This window comes from Mustelus asterias, chromosome 13, assembly GCF_964213995.1.
Source record: "Mustelus asterias chromosome 13, sMusAst1.hap1.1, whole genome shotgun sequence".
Lineage (NCBI taxonomy): Eukaryota > Metazoa > Chordata > Chondrichthyes > Carcharhiniformes > Triakidae > Mustelus > Mustelus asterias.
The window spans coordinates 4858377-4880565 of NC_135813.1; the positions used below are offsets into that span (position 1 = coordinate 4858377).

General features: G+C 47.9%; 2 protein-coding genes and 1 long non-coding RNA gene across 4 annotated transcripts in view; 1 reads left to right on the top strand and 2 right to left on the bottom strand.

Moving 5' to 3' along the window:
• nup214 (nucleoporin 214) overlaps positions 1–22189 on the top strand; it is a 211644-nt gene that overhangs the window by 186556 nt on the left and 2899 nt on the right. The window lies entirely within an intron of this gene.
• Positions 1–22189, bottom strand: part of LOC144502391 (uncharacterized) — a 680705-nt gene that overhangs the window by 77443 nt on the left and 581073 nt on the right. The gene's annotated exons all lie outside the window — the stretch shown is intronic.
• Positions 1484–3694, bottom strand: fam78ab (family with sequence similarity 78 member Ab). The gene has a single exon (XM_078226253.1). It carries the CDS (start codon positions 3492–3494, stop codon positions 3117–3119), a length of 378 nt encoding a protein of 125 aa, XP_078082379.1. The 5' UTR covers positions 3495–3694; the 3' UTR covers positions 1484–3116.

Sequence of the window (22189 nt, forward strand, 5' to 3'; positions counted from 1 at the left end):
CATTGCGGTTATCTTTCCCAGTCCTCTGCGTGCGTTACAGTGACTGCCGTCTGTAAATTGGCCATTCAACATTGTATGTAATATCGAGAGGGGAGGTTGTTGGAAATCGTAGCTTTTCAAGGTTGAGTCGAGTGCGTTAATTGGTTTTAGAATTGTTGTGATGCAGACTATTACTCACACAGGATAAACAATTTGTCCAGATCTAAACTCTGCTGTGGCTCATTCAGCATCACCTTCGACTGAGTGTGAATTCTGTTCACTCAGAGTAATCGCTGCGAACTCTAGAAGCTGCAGCTGTGGGAGGTTAGAGTGGGAATTGCAGAGGTGCTGGCCACAGGGATTCCAATCCTCCTCAGATACAGGACAGGTGCCCAAGCTGGAGAATTGCAAATATTCCATCTTTATTCATTACAAGTCATAGAGGTTTACAGCATGGAAACAGGCCCTTCGACCCAACTTGTCCATGCCGCCCTTTTTTTAAACCCCAAAGCTAGCCCCAATTGCCCGCGTTTGGCCCATATCCCTCTACACCCATCGTACCCATGTAACTGTCTAAATGCTTTTTAAAAGACAAAACTGTACCCGCCTCTACTACTACCTCTGGCAGCTTGTTCCAGACACTCACCACCAAGGACCAAAGGGAACAGTAAACGATCACTGGCTGGTCAGTGTATTGTCTGTGATGGGGACAATTCTCCCAGAGCAAGTTAACAAGTCACTTGGGCAGACAGGCAGACAATGGGTCCCCCTAAACATCGGGGACCTGGGGTGGAGGGTGCAGCCAGCGGCAATACCACACAATCACCGCCTGTACCGGTTCACAGACTCCCTGTCCTTTTTACAGTCTTGTGGAGTCCGTGGACCATGTTTATATAAAAGGGTGACACAGTGGGTTAGCACTGCTGCCTCACAGCACCAGGGACCCGGGTTCGATTACCGGCTCGGGTCACTGTCTGTGTGGAGTTTGCACGTTCTCCCCGTGTCTGCGTGGGTTTCCTCCGGTTTCCTCCCACAGTCCAAAGATGTGCGGGTTAGGTGCATTGGCTGTGCTAAATTGACCCTTAATACCAGGGGGATGATTAGCAGGGTGAATGCGTGGGGTTGCGGGAATAGGGCCTGGGTGGGATTGTGGTTGGTGCAGACTTGAAGAGCTGAATGGCCTTATTCTGTACTGTAGGATTCTATGAAAATTCTGTGAAATTCTCCGTGTCTGTGTGGGTTTCCTCCGGGTGCTCCAGTTTCCTCCCACAGTCTGAATGACGTGCTGGTTGGGGTGCATTGGCCATACTGAATTCTCCCTCAGTGTACCCGAACAGGCACCGGAGTGTGGCGAGTAGGGGATTTTCACAGTAACTTCATTGCGGTGTTAATGTAAGCCTTACTTGTGACACTAATAAATAAACTTTAAACTTTAACTGAAGTTTCTGCTGTGGAAAACTGTTTCCGTTGTTGCAATCTGTGTGAAATTATTGGTGACAATTCGTGAGACTTCAGAGACTTTTATTTTTCACTTTTTTTCCATTATCTTTTTTCATAGAGCATTTATCTCCCTTTTTTTCACAGCTTCAGATGCAAACAGACCCTTTCTGGATTCAAGTGTCGGTGTGTGCTGCAGTGTGCTAAGTAACGGCAGCAACCACAAGCTTCAGATCAATTGCAAAAACTTTACAGCCACACAATTCAATAATTAACATCGCAGGTCTGATAACCCTTAACACTGTTCTCATTCACGGCGTGTAACAAGAGGGGAGTGGCACAGGGGACATGGACTTGATGAATTGAGTCATTAGCGACAGTCTCTTACAGGGGACTCCACCATTTCCAAACTAAATGCCCCGGCTGGCTTGCCTGCCACTGACCTGTTGCTAACTTTGATGTCTCAAAAAAAAACCCTTTTTGCACCTGTCACATTATCTGTGGCATGTATTGGCTAAAGATTTCTCGCTGAAGACACTCTTCTTGGAGGGGTGACCTGATAGAGGTCTTTACAATTCTGAAGAGGTTCGGAAGGGAAGATGGAAGCGGGGAAGAAGTTTCCACTCACGGGGGAACATTAAGAAATCCAATGAGAAATTCAGGAGAACCCTCTTTACCCAGAGAGTGGTTAAAATATGGAGCTGGCTCCCACGGGGAGTGGTTGAGGCGAATAGTATCGGAGGGAGAAGCTGGATAAACGCACGAGAGAGAAAGGAATAGGAAGAGATGCAATGATGTGAAATGAAGGAGACTTTTGAGGAGCAGAGACAGCATGGCTTGGAGGGGCTGAATGGCCTGCTCCTGTACTGTAAATTCCATGTATGGATTGGGATGTGGAGAGGGGAGTGTAAAAATATATGGATACACAGGCGCGCACACATCCCTGTGATAATCGACATGTCCAACCTGTCTAGTGTGTGGTCAAGTGTAACCTTTTCCAAGTCTTTCCCCGGGACTGTTCAAGTTGACTTTGGTTAGGCTGAATTAACCATTTGTTAGAAATCCCTGGACATGGTCACCTTTTATTGGTGAGTGGACTCATTGATTACATTCCCCACTGAGCACATTTTTGGGTCCTTCCTCCCCCCCCCAGCTATAATGAAACTATTTGGGTTAATGAATGAAAGAAATCACGTTCAGGAGATGGCGCAGGCTGGTTTGCAGTCATATATTGCAGCTTGTAATGTGACAGCGTTCAGTCTACAGTCAGGGTGAAATACTTTGATCCTTTCTCTTAAGGCAAACATTTGCAATGAGATGCTTTCACTAACTTAAGGCAGCATGGCTAGGAAATAGTTTTTTTTTAAAACAAAAAAGTTGCAAAAGTTGTCCATGTGCAAGTGTATTCCAGTGTCGACCAACATTCAAAAGTTCCTTTGAGTTGTGCAATGCTTCGACATTGGGAGCGGGAGGCAAAACCAAAAGTCTTTAAGATGAGATGATCCCCACAGTGCTACGGCCTTTAGCTCAGCAAACAAATCCGGTTTCAGCACAGTGATGTCCCCCTCCCCACACCCAAACAACCATTACGGTTCAAGGTAGAGCTGTTGTATTTCTTGCATGAGTAGTGCACCCGTGTTGGTCTGGGAACCGAGTCCTGGGTTGTGTCTCACCAACGTCGCCAGCTACTGCTGTGGCTGTCAGACCTTTGGAGGGATAACTACCTCGGGGGCCCCAACGTTTGGTCGCCACATCAGCACCTGGGCATCGTTGGCGTTGGGTTTCCTCAGGGCGTTGGGCACAATGGGCTCATTCTTGCTGAGGATCAGGGGGTTTTCTTGCTCTATGGGCTCCATCAGCACGGCCCGCTTCCCCAGCACTTCTTTGGGATCCACGGCGATGTGAAGCTTCATCCTCCACTTGACGGTTTGCAGGACGATGATCTCGCCTGTCCCTTGATTGACGGCCACGAGCCAGGTTGTGAAACTTTGGTCTCTCTCGATACTGGTGAGTTGGGGGATGTTGGACTTGCTGACAGGAACGGCCCATGTGACGCTGGGATAGAAGTTGTCGTTCATGCTGACGGTAAAGCGGACCTCCCTCTTGGTGGGCCCCACTATGGTGTGGGTTTCTGTGGTGTTACCATACCAGGGATAATTCACTCCGTCAGAGTCACTTATTGCTAATATGTTTCCTTCTCTGAGATCGGGCAGTTCCCAACTGGACCTTTTTATTAAAAAAAAGGAACAAAATTAAAATTACATCACATACAAAACCTTTACTTCTCTATTGATGAACACTGAGTGTCCGTCAGCTCCTTGTCCACTTGCCTCGCTGCATTGAAATCTCTGCACCTCTGCCTTGTCCAAGACCACCTGATCCCACCCTCACCATGGAATCCAAGCTGGTTGGTGAAGCTGAAACCAAAACTTTATTGAGAGAATTGATTGACTGGTTCAGTCTCACCAGCTCTCCCCCCGCACAGCCCAGTGCCCCAGCCATCCCCAAATTATACATGCTCAAAGACAATTAATACCCATCGCCTGTTTCTCTTAGCCGTAACAATGTAATTGACGTGATAATTAACACCCTGCCTCAAAGACTGTCGTCAAATCCTTTGGGAGAGTGGGGATGAGAAAAATATCAGCCATGATTGAATGGCGGAGCAGACTCGATGGGCTGAGTGGCCTAATTCTGCTCCTATGTCTTATGGTCTTTTGGTCTTCTGTGTCTGTTTGCTTTATAAAACGTACGGTTGGTCGGAGCTGGAGTATTGGGTTCAATTCTGGGCACTGCGCTTTAGAATTAATGTGAAGGCTTTGGAGAAAGTACAGAAGAGACTTTTTGAGAATGGTGGCAGGGATGGGGAGGGAGACATGGATGGGGGAGAGACGGGGATGGGGAGGGAGACAGGGAGGGGGAGAGATGGGGATGGGGAGGGAGACGGGGATGGGGAGGGGAGACGGGGATGGGGAGGGGAGACGGGGATGGGGAGGGGAGACGGGGATGGGGGGGAGACAAGGAAAGAGACAGGGATGGGGGGAGACGGGTGGGGAGGGAGACGGGGATGGGGAGAGACAGGAGCGACTGAGGTAGTGCAGCTTGGCTAAGAGGAGATTGATAGATTCTTAAAATCAGGATGGCTGAGTTGATTGGACACTGTGAGACTGTCTGTATGAGCTGAAAGATCACGAACCAGAGAGGACAAATTTGAAGTTATTGGTGAAAGAACTCGAGGTGAAATGTGGAAATCTTTACCCAGCGACTAGTTTGGATGTGGAATGCACGGCCCGGAAGGGAACTGGGAACAGATTTAGCTGCGGCTTTTGAAAAGGAATTGGATGAATACTTGAAGGGAAAGAATTTCAAGGATGTGGCGAAATAGTGGGACAGATTAGATTGCTTTTTGAAAGGGCAGTGGTGACTTGATGGGCCAAATGGCCTCATTCCGTGCTGTAATATTCTATAAAAACTGCTGGAAGGGGTCAGGGAGTTGGGAAGCATGTCCTTTTATGGGTTCAACGGGATACATTCAGTGTTGCTGATTGGCCGAGGCTGGATATTATTACAGTCATGTGGCATTGCTATTGGTGGAACAAGAGGGAAGAACAACATGTGGGTGTCTGCTCTCCAGCGGATTGGAGAAGGTGGTCGAGTGGTCAACGGAGAAGAAAGATGGATAGCGAGCCATGGTCCCAGTTAAAGTCATTATTAGTGTCACAAGTAAGGCTTACATTAACGCTGCAATGAAGTTACTGTGAAATTCCCCTAGTCGCCACACTCCGGCGCCTGTTCCGGTCAATGCACCCTGACAGCACGTCTTTCGGACTGTGGGAGGAAACTGGAGCACCGGAGGAAACCCACGCAGACACGGGGTGAATGTGCAAACTCCACACAGACAGTGACCCAAGCCAGGAATCGAACCCGGGTCCCTGGCGCTGTGAGGCAGCAGTGCTAACCACTGTGCCACCAAGGGTCACATATTCCTGGTGACCCTTACACACATTGTGCAGTTCTGATCTCCTTCCCATTATAAAGGGAACATTCAGACTTCCACAGCTGAGTGCAAGATGTTCCCTGGCACTTTATCAAAGAAGAACCATACCTGGGCCGGAGTATTTATTCCTCCATGGAATCCATAGAATCCCGACAGTGCAGAAGCAGACCATTCGGCCCATCGTGCCTGTACCAACCCTATCCCCATTACCCCACATATTCACCCTGGTAATCCACCTAACCAGCACATTTGTGGACTGTGGGAGGAAACCCACACAGACATGGGGAGAACGTGCAAACTCTGCACGGGCAGTGACCCAAGCCGGGAATCGAACCCGGGTCCCTGGCGCTGTGAAGCAGCAGTGCTAACCACTGTGCCACCGTGCCACCTCAACCACAAAACAAAATGTCTGGTCATTTAGCTCCTTGCTGTTTGTGGGATCTTGCTGTGTGCAAATTGACGTTTCCCACATTACACCAGTGACTACACTGCAACAATACTTCATTGGCTGTAAAGTGCTTTGGAATGTCCGAAGATTACGAAGAGCCTTATATAATGGTAACTATTTTCTTTTAAGGCTAGGTGATGCGGGGGAGTTTTTGAACTGTCAAAGGTTCAACTGAGGGAAGGACTGGGGAAGAGGATTTCTTTTTGGTGATTTTTATGGAGGCTGGAGCATGTCCGTCCCTCTGTGCTATCGTGTGTCTGGATCGGTGTTTAGCGCATCACACACTGTCAACCCAAGAGATCTTTATCGTCCTGACTCCCATCGCACTCCTGCAATGATGCAGTGCCAGGTGTTCCTGAATGGCCATGTGCTGGTGCACAGCTGTAATGTCCACGTCTAAATGTGAGGTGATGCAATTTGGTAGATTGAACCAGGGCAGGACTTACTCAGTTAATGGTAGGGCGCTGGGGAGAGTTACAGAACAAAGAGATCTAGGGTTACATGTTCATAGCTCCTTGAAAGTGGAGTCACAGGTGGACAGAGTGGTGAAGAAAGCATTCGGCATGCTTGGTTTCATCGGTCAGAACATTGAATACAGGAGTTGGGACGTCTTGTTGAAGTTGTACAAGACATTGGTAAGGCCACACTTGGAATACTGTGTGCAATTCTGGTCACCCTATTATAGAAAGAATATTATTAAACTAGAAAGAGTGCAGAAAAGATTTACTAGGATGCTACCGGGACTTGGTGGTTTGAGTTATAAGGAGAGGCTGAATGTAGGAGGCGGAGGGGTGATCTTATAGAGGTGTATAAAATAATGAGCAGCATAGATGAGGTAGATAGTCAACATCTTTTCCCAAAGGTAGGGGAGTCTAAAACTAGAGGGCGTAGGTTTAAGGTGAGAGGGGAGAGATACAAAAGGGTCCAGAAGGGCAATTTTTTCACACAGAGGGTGGTGAGTGTCTGGAACGAGTGTCTGCCAGAGATAGTAGTAGAGGGGGGTACAATTTTGTCTTTTAAAAAGCGTTCAGTTACATGGGTAAGGTGGGTATAGAGGGATATGGGCCAAATGCGGGCAATTGGGATTAGCTTAGGGGTTTAAAGAAAAAAGGGCGGCATGGACAAGTTGGGCCGAAGGGCCTGTTTCCACGCTGTAAACCTCTACGACTCTATCACCCAAAGTGAGCTGATCCCCTTTGCTCCTAGTCGCTGGGTATTCCATCACCATCGTTAGTCCTTTACCCCATTGATCGGACAAGGAATTGGGAGTTATTCTGGAGAGAGTGAACACCTTTACTAGCGAGGAATGTAGGAAGCAGTCAGACATTTAAACTGCTTTGATGCTTCAATGGATTTTCTGCACAGTTTTAGATAAAGCGTTTGGTTTTTTATTCAGTTACTGAGCAAGCCAATTAAAAATTGAAAAGTCTAGTCGGTAATTAGTCACAAGCAGACAGGTTGCAATATATCTCGATATTTACTTACTGTAGGCAAATAGTCTACAAACTGTGCCATTCTATTAGTGCCCATTCTATTAGTGCCCATTATATACTGGGCTGCTAATCTCGGACCATTCCAATGAATCAAGGCAGGATAAAAATTGCATTTATAGAGTCGTTCACAAGCCTGGGCCATCCCAAAGCACTTAACCAATGAATTATGTCTGAAATATTGTCACTGTTGTACCTTAAGAAATACAGCAGTCAACATGTGCACAGGATCCCACAAGCTGCCTTGTGATAAATTCCCATTGAGGGATAAATATCAGTCAGGGCATTAGGGAGAACTCTCCCACCCCTCTTCGAAATAATGTCCGTGAGAGCCTTAAAGTGCACCTGCGAGGACAGACAGGGTTGAATATCTCCACAAGATAGCGCTTCCAACAGTGCAGCGCTTCCAACAGTGCAGCACTCCCACAGTTTCTGCACTCCAGCGTCAGCCTGGATTTTAGCTCAAGTCTCTGGTGTGGGATTTGAACCCGTGACTCGGGTGAGAGCACCCTGGAGAAAAGAGCTGACGTTTTGAGTCAAGATGACCCCTTATCAAAGCCTTGGCTTTTGGTTTCAGATTCCAGGATCCGCAGTAATTTGCTTTTATTAGTAATCCAGAGGCCCTGGGGCTCGCGATCCAGAGGCCCCGGGGCTCGCAATCCAGAGGCCCCGGGGCTCGCAATCCAGAGGCCCCGGGGCTCGCAATCCAGAGGCCCCGGGGCTCGCAATCCAGAGGCCCCGGGGCTCGCAATCCAGAGGCCCCGGGGCTCGCAATCCAGAGGCCCCGGGGCTCGCAATCCAGAGGCCCCGGGGCTCGCAATCCAGAGGCCCCGGGCCTCGCAATCCAGAGGCCCCGGGCCTCGCAATCCAGAGGCCCCGGGCCTCGCAATCCAGAGGCCCCGGGCCTCGCAATCCAGAGGCCCCGGGGGCTAACACTCATAGAATCATAGAAACCCTACAGTACAGAAGGAGGCCATTCGGCCCATCGAGTCTGCACCGACCACAATTCCACCCAGACCCTACCCCCACATATTTACCCACTAATCCCTCTAATCTACGCATCCCAGGACTCTAAGGGGCAATTTTTAACCTGGCCAATCAACCTAACCCGCACATCTTTGGACTTTGGACACTCTGGGGATATGAGTTCAAATTTTAAAATTTGCCTTGCTCAGTGATTCAGGGAATTTAGGAACAACTTCCCAAATAGCACAGACACATTGGAGCAGCAGCTAAAGGACACGGGGGAGCAAGGAATAGAAGGACAGGCCAATAGGGTGAGAGGAAGTAGGGTGGGATGAGGCTGAAGTGAAGCATGGAACGGTTGGGCCAAATGGCCTATTGCGTTACTGTACTGATTATCGAATGATTTTAGCCCAATGTGTTGAGTTAAATTAAACTCTCACGGGAAGATAGAAAGTGATGTTGACAGATGGACAGAGGACTTCATAACGAAGCTGGTATCCTCCAACCTGCGCTGATTTGGCCGTTTAGTCATCTAACTGAAGGCTATTGGTTGACTTTATTTTGAGGCCTTTAAAGACATTAATTAGATAAAGCCCTTTATCTGGGTGTTGTGGAACTGGCTTGGCCAATGGGAGCCTCCTCCCAGTCATAGATGGTCATGTGACTTTCAATGAATACTCCATCAGTATCATGTGATCATGGAGGCTGACAATGTTCCAGCAATGCTGCTTCCCTTTGGAAAGGTGATGGTAATTGCCTGTGTAACACATGCAGAGTCTGAACCAACATCAACGGACATTCTGGACAACATCACCCCAGCCCATGTCAATAAATCAGTCTTGTATTGGATGTACCTCCCATCCTCCAACACCTAATTGACCCGTGCTGTTCAGACCTTTCAGTGTGACCCCTCCCACAAATATATATTTCAAGATATTCCCCATCCCGCCTCCCGCCATCAAATCCATCCTTCAGGACATTACAGCTTACCCCCCCCCCCCCTCCAAATATTACTCTTAATTTCTCGTGGTGGAAACCCAAACACTTCACAACCAATACGCACTTTTTCTGAAGTGTAACGGTTGCTGTTGGATTTGAGTGAGATCACGGAACCTGCAACGTGACAATCACCAGATAATCTCTTACTGTGGGTTTAATCGAGGGACAAATATCGGCCCCAAGACACCGGGGAGAAGTACAGTTGTGGGACCCTTCACATCTGCCAAAGAGGACAAGACAGGTGATCTCACCCACAAGACGGCACTTCTGACAGTGCGGCACTCGCACAACACTGCAACTTTTGTGCTCAAGTGGCACACCGGTTAGCACTGCTGCCTCACAGCGCCAGGGAACCGGGTTCAATTCCTGGCTTGGAGGTCACTGTCTGTGCGGAGTCTGCACGTTCTCCCCGTGTCTGCGTGGGTTTCCTCCCACAGTCTGAAAGATGTGCTGGTTAGGTGGATTGGTCATGCTAAATTCTCCCTCAGTGTGCCTGAACAGGCGCTGGAGTGTGGCGACTCGGGGATTTTCACAGTAACTTCATTGCAGTGGTAATGTAAGCCTACTTGTAACACTAATAAATAAACTTAACCGCAACTGGGAGCCCTAGCCTGGGCTTTTGTGCTCACATCTCTGAAATGGGAACTTGGACCCATAATTTTCTGACTTGCAGGTGGGAGTTATCCCAGAGCTGCCAGAATAGCAACACTATGGAGAATGTAAGACAAGTTAATAAGAGGTCAGTTGGCAGTAGTCCAGGTATCTGATGCTGCCAGGTGACACTCGTGATCCTTGTTACTGTCTTGCTCCAAATACAAACAGAATTCCGGTCATGTGATGACAGCAACTTCCCTCGATATCAAGAAGGTGGCACAGTGGTTAACACTGCTGCCTCTCAGTGCCAGGGACTCGAGTTTAATTCCGGCCTTGGTAGAGTTTGCACGTTCTCCCCGTGTCTGCGTGGGTTTCCTCCCACAGTCCAAAGATGTGCAGGTTAGGTGGATTAGCTGGGTAACTACATGGGGATAGGGCCTGGGTAAGATGCTCTTTCGGAGAGTCAGTGCAGACTAGATGGGCCGAATGGCCTCCTCCTACACTGTCGGGATTCTATACTTCCTGCCCAGGGAAAACATCTGATATTGTGGATATCTTCTCTGCCTTGTATTGTGTAGCTTTGCGTTAATCACAATACTTGTTCTGATGCAGTTTATCAATATTTATGCAACATTTGATCAGGAGTGGACAAAGGGCAGTCAATCTTAATGTGTTAAGAATTGAACTTGAGAGACAACAACTTTAGGTCTGCCCTGGCTATTCTTAGTCATTCAGCGTCATTCCAATTTCAACAGGGCTTCTGGAGAGTAGAGTGAACTTTGCAAGGTTTGGCTACCTCACGTTAAGCTGCAGATATGGTATTTTAGACCATAAGACATAGGAGCTGAACTAGGCCACTCGGCCCATCGAGTCTGCTCCGCCATTCAATCATGGCTGATATTTTTCTCATCCCCATTCTCCTGCCTTTTCCCCATAACCCCTGATCCCCTTATTAATCAAGAACCTATCTATCTCTGTCTTAAAGACACTCAATGACCTGGCCTCCACTGCCTTCTGCGGCAAAACGTTCCACAGATTCACCACTCTCTGGCTGAAGAAATTCCTCCTCCTCTTTGTTTTAAAGGATCGTCCCTTTAGCCTGACTCTGGTTCTAGTTTTTCCTACTAGTGGAAACATCCTCTCCACATCCACTCTATCTAGACCTCGCAGCATCCTGTAAGTTTCAATAAGATTCCCCCTCATCCTTCTAAACTCCAACGAGTACAGACCCAGAGTCCTCAACCGTTCCTCATTTTATGGAGCCATAGTCTAAGATAGAGTGCAACCTGGATTGGGTTCACCAGGTAGGGGTGGCTATCGCAATCGAGTGGAACACCGCTTAGACTGGCCAGCTCCCTATGTGAGTGAGGTCTAGCAGGGTTTGTGGATATTTTATACCTCATGCTGGGATTACTGGCACTGAGGTAACGGGTGTCTGAGATCACCATCGAAAGGCTCTCGATAAGGTGCCCCATAATAGATTAATGAATGTGGAGTCAGTACAAAATGAATTACTTATTGGCTTCCAGACACTGTGTGCAAATAAATGTTCGTCGTTCAGAGAGGTTGTATGTGTTATTCCACAAGAATTAGTGATGGCACCACTGCTGTTCCTAATTGACATCAAATTTCTAAACTTGAGGCTGGCACCAATGTTTGGGGGACAGAATGGATAACAGTCAGTTCCGAGGAGGACATCAGCTAACTACAGGAGGGCATTCATACACCTGCAAAGGGCAAATAACCATCAAATGAATTTGGACACAGATAAATGTGAGGTAGGAGGAATAGGGAGATCACTCAGAAGTGGAAATCTAGCTGGGGTGGAGGAAGAAAAGGATCTTGGAGAACAAAAACACGAATCAGGAAATGTTGTGCTGCAGATTAGCGAGACCTGCAAAAAGAATCTAACCAAACGCCCCGTTTTATTGTCCGAGGAATGGAATTGTAAAGTCAGCAAGACTTACTCAGCCTATATTGGATCTTGGGTGGGTCAGAGTTCTGGTCGCCATATTATAAACAGGATGTCGAGACACTGCAGAGGATGCAGAGAAGATTTACATGGACAATACCGGAAATGTGTGGATTTACATATCAGTAAGAGTTTTAACAACGCCAGGTTAAACTCCCAACAGGTTTATTTGGTAGCAAATGCCATTAGCTTTCGGTGCGCTGCTCCTTCGCCGGCATCCAACGCCAGCATCTCCACATCATGATTTACACATCAGCACAGGGTTGACAGACTGGGGCTTTTTCCTCTGGGAGGCTGAGTGGTGACCTAACAGAGGTCAGTGAGAAGGTTTTGATGGAGTGAATAGAGAATGTTTCCTCTTGTGGGGAAAAGCAGCACCAGAGGCCGTCAGTGTAAGATTGTCACCAAGAAATCCAATCGGGAATTCAGAAGGAACGTCATTCCCCAGGGAGTGGTGAGAATGTGGAACTCGCTGCCACAGGGAGTGATCAGAGTGAACGGTGTAGGTGTATTTAAGAAGACGCCGGGTAAACCTCTGAGGGAGAAGGGAGCGGAGGGTAATGATGGTCGATTTAGATAGGAGGAAGTTCAAGTGGACATAAACACGAAATGGCCTGTTTCTGTGCTGCGTTTCCTGTGTAATGTGTGGCTCAGTGAGTTCCATTCTTGTGTCTGAGTCAGAGAGAATTCACACCCTCCCTTCCCCTCCCCCCCTTCCCCTCCCCCTCCCCCTCTCTTCCCCTCCTCCCTCTCCCCCTTCCCCCCTCTCCCTTCCCTTCACCCCTCCCCTTTTCCTCCCCCTCCCTCCCCTTTCCCTCCCTCCCCCCTTCCCTTCCCCCTCCCCCCCCCCTTCCCTTCCCCCTCCCCCCCCCCTTCCCTTCCCCCTCTCCCCCCCCCCCTTCCCTTCCCCCTCTCCCCCCCCCCCCTTCCCTTCCCCCTCTCCCCCCCCCCCCCCCTCCCTTCCCCCTCTCCCCCCCCCCCCCCCCCCCCCCCTTCCCTTCCCCTCACAGATTTATGAGCACCAATCCTGGGCAGGCTTTTCCCTCAGAGACACAGCTTGCCCTCTGAGCCAGATGTGAAATATCTCGAGGACACTATTCCGAAGAACTAGACAGTTCTTCCCGCCCTCTTGGCCGATGTTATACCTCAATCAGCATCACCGAAGCAGATTATCCATTCTGTTTGTGGGAGCTTGCTGTGCACAAATTGTCTGCTACACTTCCTGCATTCTGACAGTGCCTACACCTCATTGACTGTAAAGAACTTTGGGTCATCGCTGGTTTTAACACTTCATGTGAAGGATAATGCAGCACCCACTCAGTAACAAGCTGGGAATGTCACCGTGGATCATGGGCTCAAATCTATGGAGTCGCATTAAAGAAATTGGGCCGGATTCTCCGACCTCGCTCGCGACCGAGATTCTCCAGTCCCGCTGCAGTGAACAGAGATGCAGCTGAGCGGCAAATTCTCCGTCCTCACGGTCAGGGTGGCAGAACGAGGCGTGAAAGTTCTGGCCACTATTGGAATACAATTTTCATCTTTCACATGTTAATATCTTCCTATTATTCTGGAATGTTCCTGCTTTTGAGTATTTCCATTCCGGTATCTATATGTTGCTTTAGAAAAAGACCAACAACAACTTGGTCACAGAGGTTGGTTTGAGAAATATCTCATAGAATCCGACAGTGCAAAAGGAGGCCATTCGGCCCATCGAGTCTGCACCAACCACAATCTCACCCAGGCTCTATCCCCATAACCCATGCATTTATCCTACCTAGCTAGTCCCCCTGACACTAAGGGGCAATTTAGCATAGCCAATCCACCTAACCCGCACATCTTTGGATTATGGGAGGAAACCGGAGCACCCGGCGGAAACCCACGCGGACACGGGGAGAATGTGCAAACTCCATACAGACAGTGACCCAAGCCAGGAATCAAACCCAGGTCCCTGGTGCTATGAGGCAGCAGTGCTAATCACTGTGTCACCCTCAGTGAGGAGTCCTCCTCCCCTATGGAAGGGGAAGGGGTGGCTCAGTGCTGTAGGCCTCAGGCCTGTCCCTGCAGCAAAGCCATCCGCTCCTGCTGTCCTCCCGCTTCCGAATCTGGAAGGAAGAAAGTGACAGAGTGAGGTGGAGAGGCGTAGGGAGGGAATTCCAGCGGCTGAGGCAACTAAAGGCACAACCTCCAACAGTGAAGCAATTCTAATTGGGAATGTACAAAAGGCTAGAATTGGAGGAACCCGGATATCTCAGAGGGTTGTAGGGCAGGTGGGGAGGGGCCATTGGGGGAATTTGAAAACCAGGATGAGAATTTTCAAATCGTGCTATCGCCTGACCGGGGTGCCAGTGTAGATCGGGGACAACAGGAGAATGGGACTTGCTCTGAGTTGAGAACTGGGAACAAGTTTTGTGATGATGACAGGTTTATAGGAGACAAAGGTGGAGATTTGGTCAAATCATTCGTGTTGAGTGGGGAATGAGCAATGTTCCATGATTCACATCGACTCATACCACAGGAAAGGAGACCATTCAGCCCATTGTGTGTGTTGGCTCTTTGAAACATCTATCTAATTAGAGTCTCCACTGCTCCTGACCACAGCCTTGCAAAATTGTCCAATGTTTCAGGAATTTACTCACTTCCCTTTTGAAAGTTCCGGTTGAATCTGCTTCATCTGGCCTTCCAGGCAGTGCCTTCCACATCATAAACTCAGATTTATATCAAATTCTTCTTATAACCTAATATAAAGATTTTGTTTTTCCCCATCCGGCCAAATTATAGGATAGGGAGAAGGCTACACCCATCCCTCAGATACACGGCTCTAACCAGTGTGTTTAATGATGTGTATCCTGGCCAAAGATAATCCTTCCACCAAAGTCGCTAAGAAACTGTCATCTCATCACTGTGTGGGGGATCTTGCTGTGCACAAATTGGCCGCCATGTTTGCTGTATTACAGCAGTGACTACACTTCAAAAACAGTATTTCATTGGCTGCAAAGTAGTTTGGCATAGCCTGAAGCTGGAGAATGACTTGGTAGAAATGCTATAATTATAAAGGACTGAGATAAGCACTTCAAATCCCCTAACCTAACAGAAGCTGCAGGACCAAGAACTGGGAAGTGGGATTAGGTTGGAGATCTCTTTTTTTATTCATTCGTGGGACATGGGCGTCACTGGCTGGCCAGCATTTATTGCCCATCCCTAGTTGCCCGAGGGCAGTTGAGAGTCAACCACATTGCTGTGACTCTGGAGTCACATGTAGGCCAGACCAGGTAAGGACGGCAGATTTCCTTCCCTGAAGGACATTAGGGAACCAGATGGGTTTTTCCGACAATGGTTTCATGGTCATTAGTAAGTTCTTAATTCCAGATTTTTAAAAATTGAATTCAAATTCCACCGTCTGCCGTGGTGGGATTCGAACCCGGGTCCCCAGAACATTAGCTGAGTTTCTAGATTAATAATCTAGCGATAATACCGCTAGGCCATCACCTCCCCCTTGGCTGGTACAGACATGATGGGCCAAAAGGCCTCCTTTTGGCGTCTATGATTGTAGGTTTGTCCATTCACTTCCTTTTCAGTGATGCAACTTTGCTACGGAAACTGAGGCTTTATGATGTCATAATGAGATGGTGTATGACATCAGAGAGAGCCTGGTTACCTGGGTGATGAGCAGATGTTGATATTCCATTGGTGGGGTAGTCCTTGCTTGCTAACCTGCCGACCAGCAGCAGTGACAATGGTGACCAGCTGAATGGTGAGTGGTCTGTGCTCCAGACATTACTGTCATAGCTATCTGTGTTTCTATAGCACCTTAAATGTAGTAAAACATCTCGGGACACCTCACAGCAACACAAATCAGACAAAATCTGACAATGAGCCACATAAAAAGATGACGGAAAGCTTGACCAGTCAGACAGGAGAGTCTTAAAGGAGGAAGAGAGATTTAGGGAGGGAATTCCAGAGCTCAAGATCTCAAAATATCTGGAATTAAGAATCTACTGATGACCATGAAACCATTGTCAATTGTCGGAAAAACTCATCTGGTTCACTAATGTCCTTTAGGAAAGGAAATCTGCCGCCCTTGCCCCTTCTGGCCGACATGTGACTCCAGATCCACAGCAATGTGGTTGACGCTCAACTGCCCTCCAAGGGCAATTAGGGATAGGTGATAAATGCTGGCCCAGCCAGCGACACCCATGTCCCATGAATGAATAAAAAAATGAATAAGCTGGGAGTGGTGGTTCAAGATCTGATTTGGAGCAGTGCTGAGATCTCGGAGAGCTGTGAAATACCAGGTGTTCATAGAATAGAATCATAGAATCCCTACTGTACAGAATGAGGCCATTCAGCCCATCGAGTCTGTACCAACCACAATCCCACCCAGGCCCTATTCCTGTAACCCCACACATTTACCCTGCTAATCCCCCTGACATCAGGGTCAATTTAGCATGGCCAATCCACCTAACCTGCACATCTTTGGACTATGGGAGGAAACCGGAGCACCCAAAGGAAACCCACGCAGACACGGGGAGAACGTGCAAACTCCACACAGACAGTGACCCAAGGCTGGAATTGAACCCGGGTCCCTGGCACTGTGAGGCAGCAGTGCTAACCACTGTGCCACCTGTTTGTCCTATTGTTGGACTGGGAGCCGCTATAGGTTAGTAAATACAGGGGCTAATGGGTAAACGCGACAGTGTGGGCTAGCATAGGGGCAGCAGAGTGCCCAGGGCAGTCACCGTGTGTTAATCATAGCGTGGAGATACACAAGTGGAGGGCGCTGCTTAGTTAAGTACCTAGAGTACTTATAAAGGGAGACTGTTGAGAGGCGGGGGTCAATGCTGCATTCTGTAAAGAAACCAATTATTGGCGAAAGTATTAGCGTCTAGTTTCATACTTCACATAAACCTTGGGATGGAATTGACATACAGCACAGTCTGTTTATTCAGTGTTGGGGGAGGAGTGGGAGGATGGAAATTAATTAGTTGTATCTAATCCTGAGCACTTAGTAATGGAACATTTTTATCAACAATGAAAGACCAATCCTTCTCTACTTGTCTGTTCTGTACACGTCTAGATTTGCATAGGATTGAATTTAAAGTCTTTAATTTTGGTGCTGTGGTTCAGGCAGTGCCATACTCGCTCTCTCGAGGTAACAACACCCAAGCGGTTTCCAATCCCTGCATCGTGAGATTAGTCACAATCTGGGGCCATCCTTATTTTCTACTATCCATCATTTGGATTACAGGAAATATCGTTTAAAATAGAAAGATTCCTACAGTGAGGTGATGCTTCAATTGAATGGGTGTCTCTCTTGAGGTTGTCCAAGTCCTTTTCTCCCCCATCAGATGGGGACTGGCTTTCTTGAAAGGATGAGGAATTTGAGGTTCTCCTGGGGAAGTAACGTGAACTGAACACCTCACCACTGCACTTTGGAACCATTCTTATCTCTGTCCCACAGTGGGCAAACCCTTGACTACCCCAGCCACACTCTGAGCTCACACCCAAGGCCTCGGGGCCTAGAGGTGCAAAGTGTTAGGTTGGGTGAAACTGGGGCCAGAATAGCACCAGAATCGACCCTCTCCAGCACTGAGGTTCGGTGCGGTTTACATTGCTGTCGGTGAGTTGACCTTGACTGGTGTGACAGCCACGGCCCAGTTGGCAGCACTCTTGCCTCCGAGTCAAGAGGTTCAGGATTCACGTCCCACTCCAGAGCTCGATTAGACACTCTGGTGCAGTACTCAGGGAATGCTGCACTGTCCGAAGTGCTATCTCGCAAATGAGACATTCAACCCAGGTCCCATCTGCCTGCCAGTGTCTGGGTAAAAGATAGTAAGAAGTCTCACAACACCAGGTTAAAGTCCAACAGGTTTATTTGGTAGCACAAGCCACAAGCTTTCAGAGCGCTGCTCCTTCATCAGGTGAGTGGGAATTCTGTTCACAAACAGGGCATATAAAGACACAAACTCAATTTACAAAATAATGGTTGGAATGCGAGTCTTTACAGGTAATCAAGTCTTAAAGGTACAGACAATGTGAGTGGAGAGAGGGTTAAACACAGGTTAAAGATCTGTACCTTTAAGACTTGATTACCTGTAAAGACTCACATTCCAACCATTATTTTGTAAATTGAGTTTGTGTCTTTATATGCCCTGTTTGTGAACAGAACTCCCACTCACCTGATGAAGGGGCAGCGCTCTGAAAGCTTGTGGCTTGTGCTACCAAATAAACCTGTTGGACTTTAACCTGGTGTTGTGAGACCTCTTACTGTGCTTACTCCAGTCCGACGCCGGCATCTCCACATCATAGGTAAAAGATCCCTAGGCACCATTTTGGAGGGGAGCAGGGGAGTTCCCCTGTTTGTGCTGCAGCCAGTATTCATCCTCAATCAGTATCACAAGAACAGATTATCTGTGCTTTATCACATTGCTGCTAGTGTGGGAGCTTGCTGTGCACAAATTGGCTGCCATGTTTTCCTACATTACAACACTTCAAAAAGCACTTCCTCGGTTGTGAAGCGCTTTGAAATGTCCTGGTGATCATGAAGAATGCAAATCTTTATCTACACAAGTGATATATCCTATAAAAGATATGTATCTACATGTGGTAGAAATGTCAGTGATCACCACCATATATGGAGAACGTTTACTCTGTATCTAGTACATCAATGTTATTTGCCGGTATTGCTTATTATCACTCCTTTCATATCTCAAGAGGCGTTTAAGATGTTGACAGGATTCAGTTAGAGTTATGCAGTGAAACTGGGGGTAGCCAGAATGGAGGAGGCACATTGAATTAAAGTTAGTGTCAGGCCATTTCGGAGAAAAGTCAGAGAATTCTTCCCAAAGCATATTCAAAATCTCGACACAGCTTTGGAGATCGATAAGGTCATGGAATGTGGGTGTCGCCGGCTGGGCCAGCATTTGTTGCCCATCCCTAATTGCCCCTGAACTGAGTGACTCGCTTGGCCATTTCAGAAGTCAACCACCTTGTTGTGGATCTGGAGTCACATATAAGCCAGATCGGGTAAGGATGGCAGATTTCCTTCCCTAAAGGGACATTAGTGAACCAGCTGGGTTTTTACAACCATTGACAACTCCAGATTTTTATCGAATTCAACTTTCACCAGCTGCCATGGCAGGATTGGAACCCGGATCCCCAGGGAATTACCCCGGGTCTGTGGATATGCCACCGTCTCCCCTTTGCTTGGTAGGGCAACAAGAGAGATGGAGCACAGGTGGCTAAATGGAGTTGAGGTACAGATCAGGCGTGATCTAACTGAATGGTTGAGCAGGCCCGAGTAGGCTGTGTGGCCTACTCCTGTTGCTATGGCACCCAGGTGCTGTAACCCTCCAGCCCCTCACTCAACCTAGTTTGGCGGGGTTCAGAGCTGCCAACTTGCTGGTTTGGGATTCAAGCTAGATTGTAGATAAATTACGATTGTTATCTTTCTTAATTGTGATCTGCATTATTTTACACTGTTTTATTTCCTCCCAGTTAACCTCCTTCAGTAACAGGGAGCTGTGAGCATTTCCAAAGCGGCTTCATCCAGAAAATTAGTTTGCAAAATACGAGCCAACAGTGCAATTTTACTCTAACTCTCCTCCAGGGTCATTTGCTTGATATTCAATATTCATTCTCTTGCCTCAGAGATTTGCGGAAAGCCTGATTAGAAAAGACTCTGGTGTGTCCCTGCCAATTTGCTATTAAGATGCATGTGTGCTCAAGTTAAAATACATTTCACCTTCCATTACTGACAAAGAGGTAGGCTTGATTAAATGTATTGCTGGCGGTTTCCTCACATGACTTGAACCCACGCTCCACACTCAACCAACACATCCATCCTTGTGACATACTCCCCACACCAATTAGAAAGCAAAAAGACTCCTCACCCAATTGAATGATGCTGGACTGTCATCCAAACAGCCCGTTCTTCTAATTTTCAATATTTTTTTAATATCTGAAAAGCTGAAGGAAACTGACAAAAAAACACACTTTCTCTGGGGAGGTGATGGCCGAGTGGTATTATCACTCGACTATTAATCCAGAAAGTCAGCTAATGTTCTGGGGAACTGGGTTCAAATCCCACCACGACAGATGGTGGAATCGGAATTCAATAAAAAACATCTGGAATTAAGAATCTACTGAGGACCACGAAACCATTGTCAGAAAAACCCATCTGGTTCATTAAAGTTTATTTATTAGTCACAAGTAGGCTTACATTACCAGCGCAATGAAGTCACTGTGAAAATCCCCTAGTCATCACACTCCGGCACCTGTTCGGGTACACTGAGGGAGAATTTAGCACGGCCAATGCAGCACGGTAGCACAGTGGTTAGCACTGCTGCTTCATAGCTCCAGGGTCCCGGGTTCGATTCCCGGCTTGGGTCACTGTCTGTGTGGAGTTTGCACGTTCTCCTCATGTCTGCGTGGGTTTCCTCCGGGTGCTCCGGTTTCCTCCCACAGTCCAAAGATGTGCGGGTTAGGTTGATTGGCCAGGTTAAAAATTGCCCCTTAGAGTCCTGAGATGCGTAGGTTAGAGGGATTAGCGGGTAAATATGTGGGGGTAGGGCCTGGATGGGATTGTGGTCGGTGCAGACTCGATGGGCCAAATGGCCTCCTTCCGCACTGTAGGGTTTCTATGATTTCTATGAATGCACCTAACCAGCACATATTTCAGGCTGTAGGAGGAAACCGGAGCACCCGGAGGAAACCCATGCAGATATGGGGAGAATGTGCAAACTCCGCACGGTGACCCAAGCTGGGAATTGAACCCGGGTCCCTGACTAACAGATTAATGCCCTTTAGAGAAGGAATTCTGTCGTCCTTACCCAGTCTGGCCTACGTGTGACTCCAGAGCCACAGCAATGTGGTTGACTCTCAACTACCTTCTGGCAACTAGGCAATAAATGCTGGCCCAGCCAGCGACGCCCATGTCCCACAAATGAATAAAGAAAGTCCCGGTGAGTTTTCTCCAGGGTCACACACAGCAGTGTCCTGGAGATTGAACTTCAATTTTTGGACGCTCCAGGCCAATCCTGGAGGGTTGGCAACCCCAACTCTCAGGCACACAAAGCAAATCCACTCATATGCTGCAGATCACTGAGGAGCTGCTAGAATCTGGGATCAGGCGGTTCACAAACCCAGAAGACAGCTGATGGAATTTAAATTCAAATAATAAATAATGGAATCACTACATACAGGAGGCGGCCATTCGGCCCATCAAATCTGTACAGATCACACCCCACCCAGGCCATATTCCCGTAACCGCACACATTTAACCCCAGTTTACCCAATCTCTCCTCATAACTAAGCCCCTCCATACCAGGCAACATCCTGGTAAACCTCCTCTGTACTCTCTCCAAAGCCTCCACGTCCTTCTGGTAGTGTGGCGACCAGAACTGGACGCAGTATTCCAAATGCGGCCGAACCAACGTTCTATACAACCGCAACATCAGACCCCAACTTTTATACTCTATGCCCCGTCCTATAAAGGCAAGCATGCCATATGCCTTCTTCACCACCTTCTCCACCTGTGACGTCACCTTCAAGGATCTGTGGACTTGCACACCCAGGTCCCTCTGCGTATCTACACCCTTTATGGTTCTGCCATTTATCATATAGCTCCCCCCTACATTATTTCTACCAAAATGCATCACTTCGCATTTATCAGGATTGAACTCCATCTGCCATTTCTTTGCCCAAATTTCCAGCCTATCTATATCCTTCTAGGCTGGACATTGCAACATTGATTACAATTCAAGAAACATTGAATTGGCTATAAGGCACTTTGGTACATTCTGCTAGTGTGCTTTATAAATGTGCATTTTCTTTATCTTTGAGTGTGATGGGCACCTTGTGATAACTACTGCGTGAGTGTGTGTGTGAGAGTGAGAGAGTGTGTGTGAGAGAGTGTGTGTGAGAGTGTGTGTGTGAGTGTGCGTGTGTGAGAGAGAAAGTGTGTGTGAGAGTGTGTGTGTGAGAGTGTGTGTGTGTGTGAGTGTGCGTGTGTGAGAGAGAAAGTGTGTGTGTGAGTGTGTGTGAGAGTGTGTGTGTGTGTGAGTGTGCGTGTGTGAGAGAGAAAGTGTGTGTGTGAGAGTGTGTGAGAGTGTGTGTGTGAGAGTGTGTGAGAGAGAGAGTGTGTGTGAGAGAGAGTGTGTGAGAGAGAGAGTGTGTGTGAGAGAGAGTGTGTGTGTGAGAGAGTGAGTGTGGGTGTCTGTGTGTGGTAAAAGCCCCTTAGCTGCCATGGCACACTGATCCCCCAACAAGCAATCGTTGAATTCCTGCAGCATGTCCCGTTTGAAGTACTG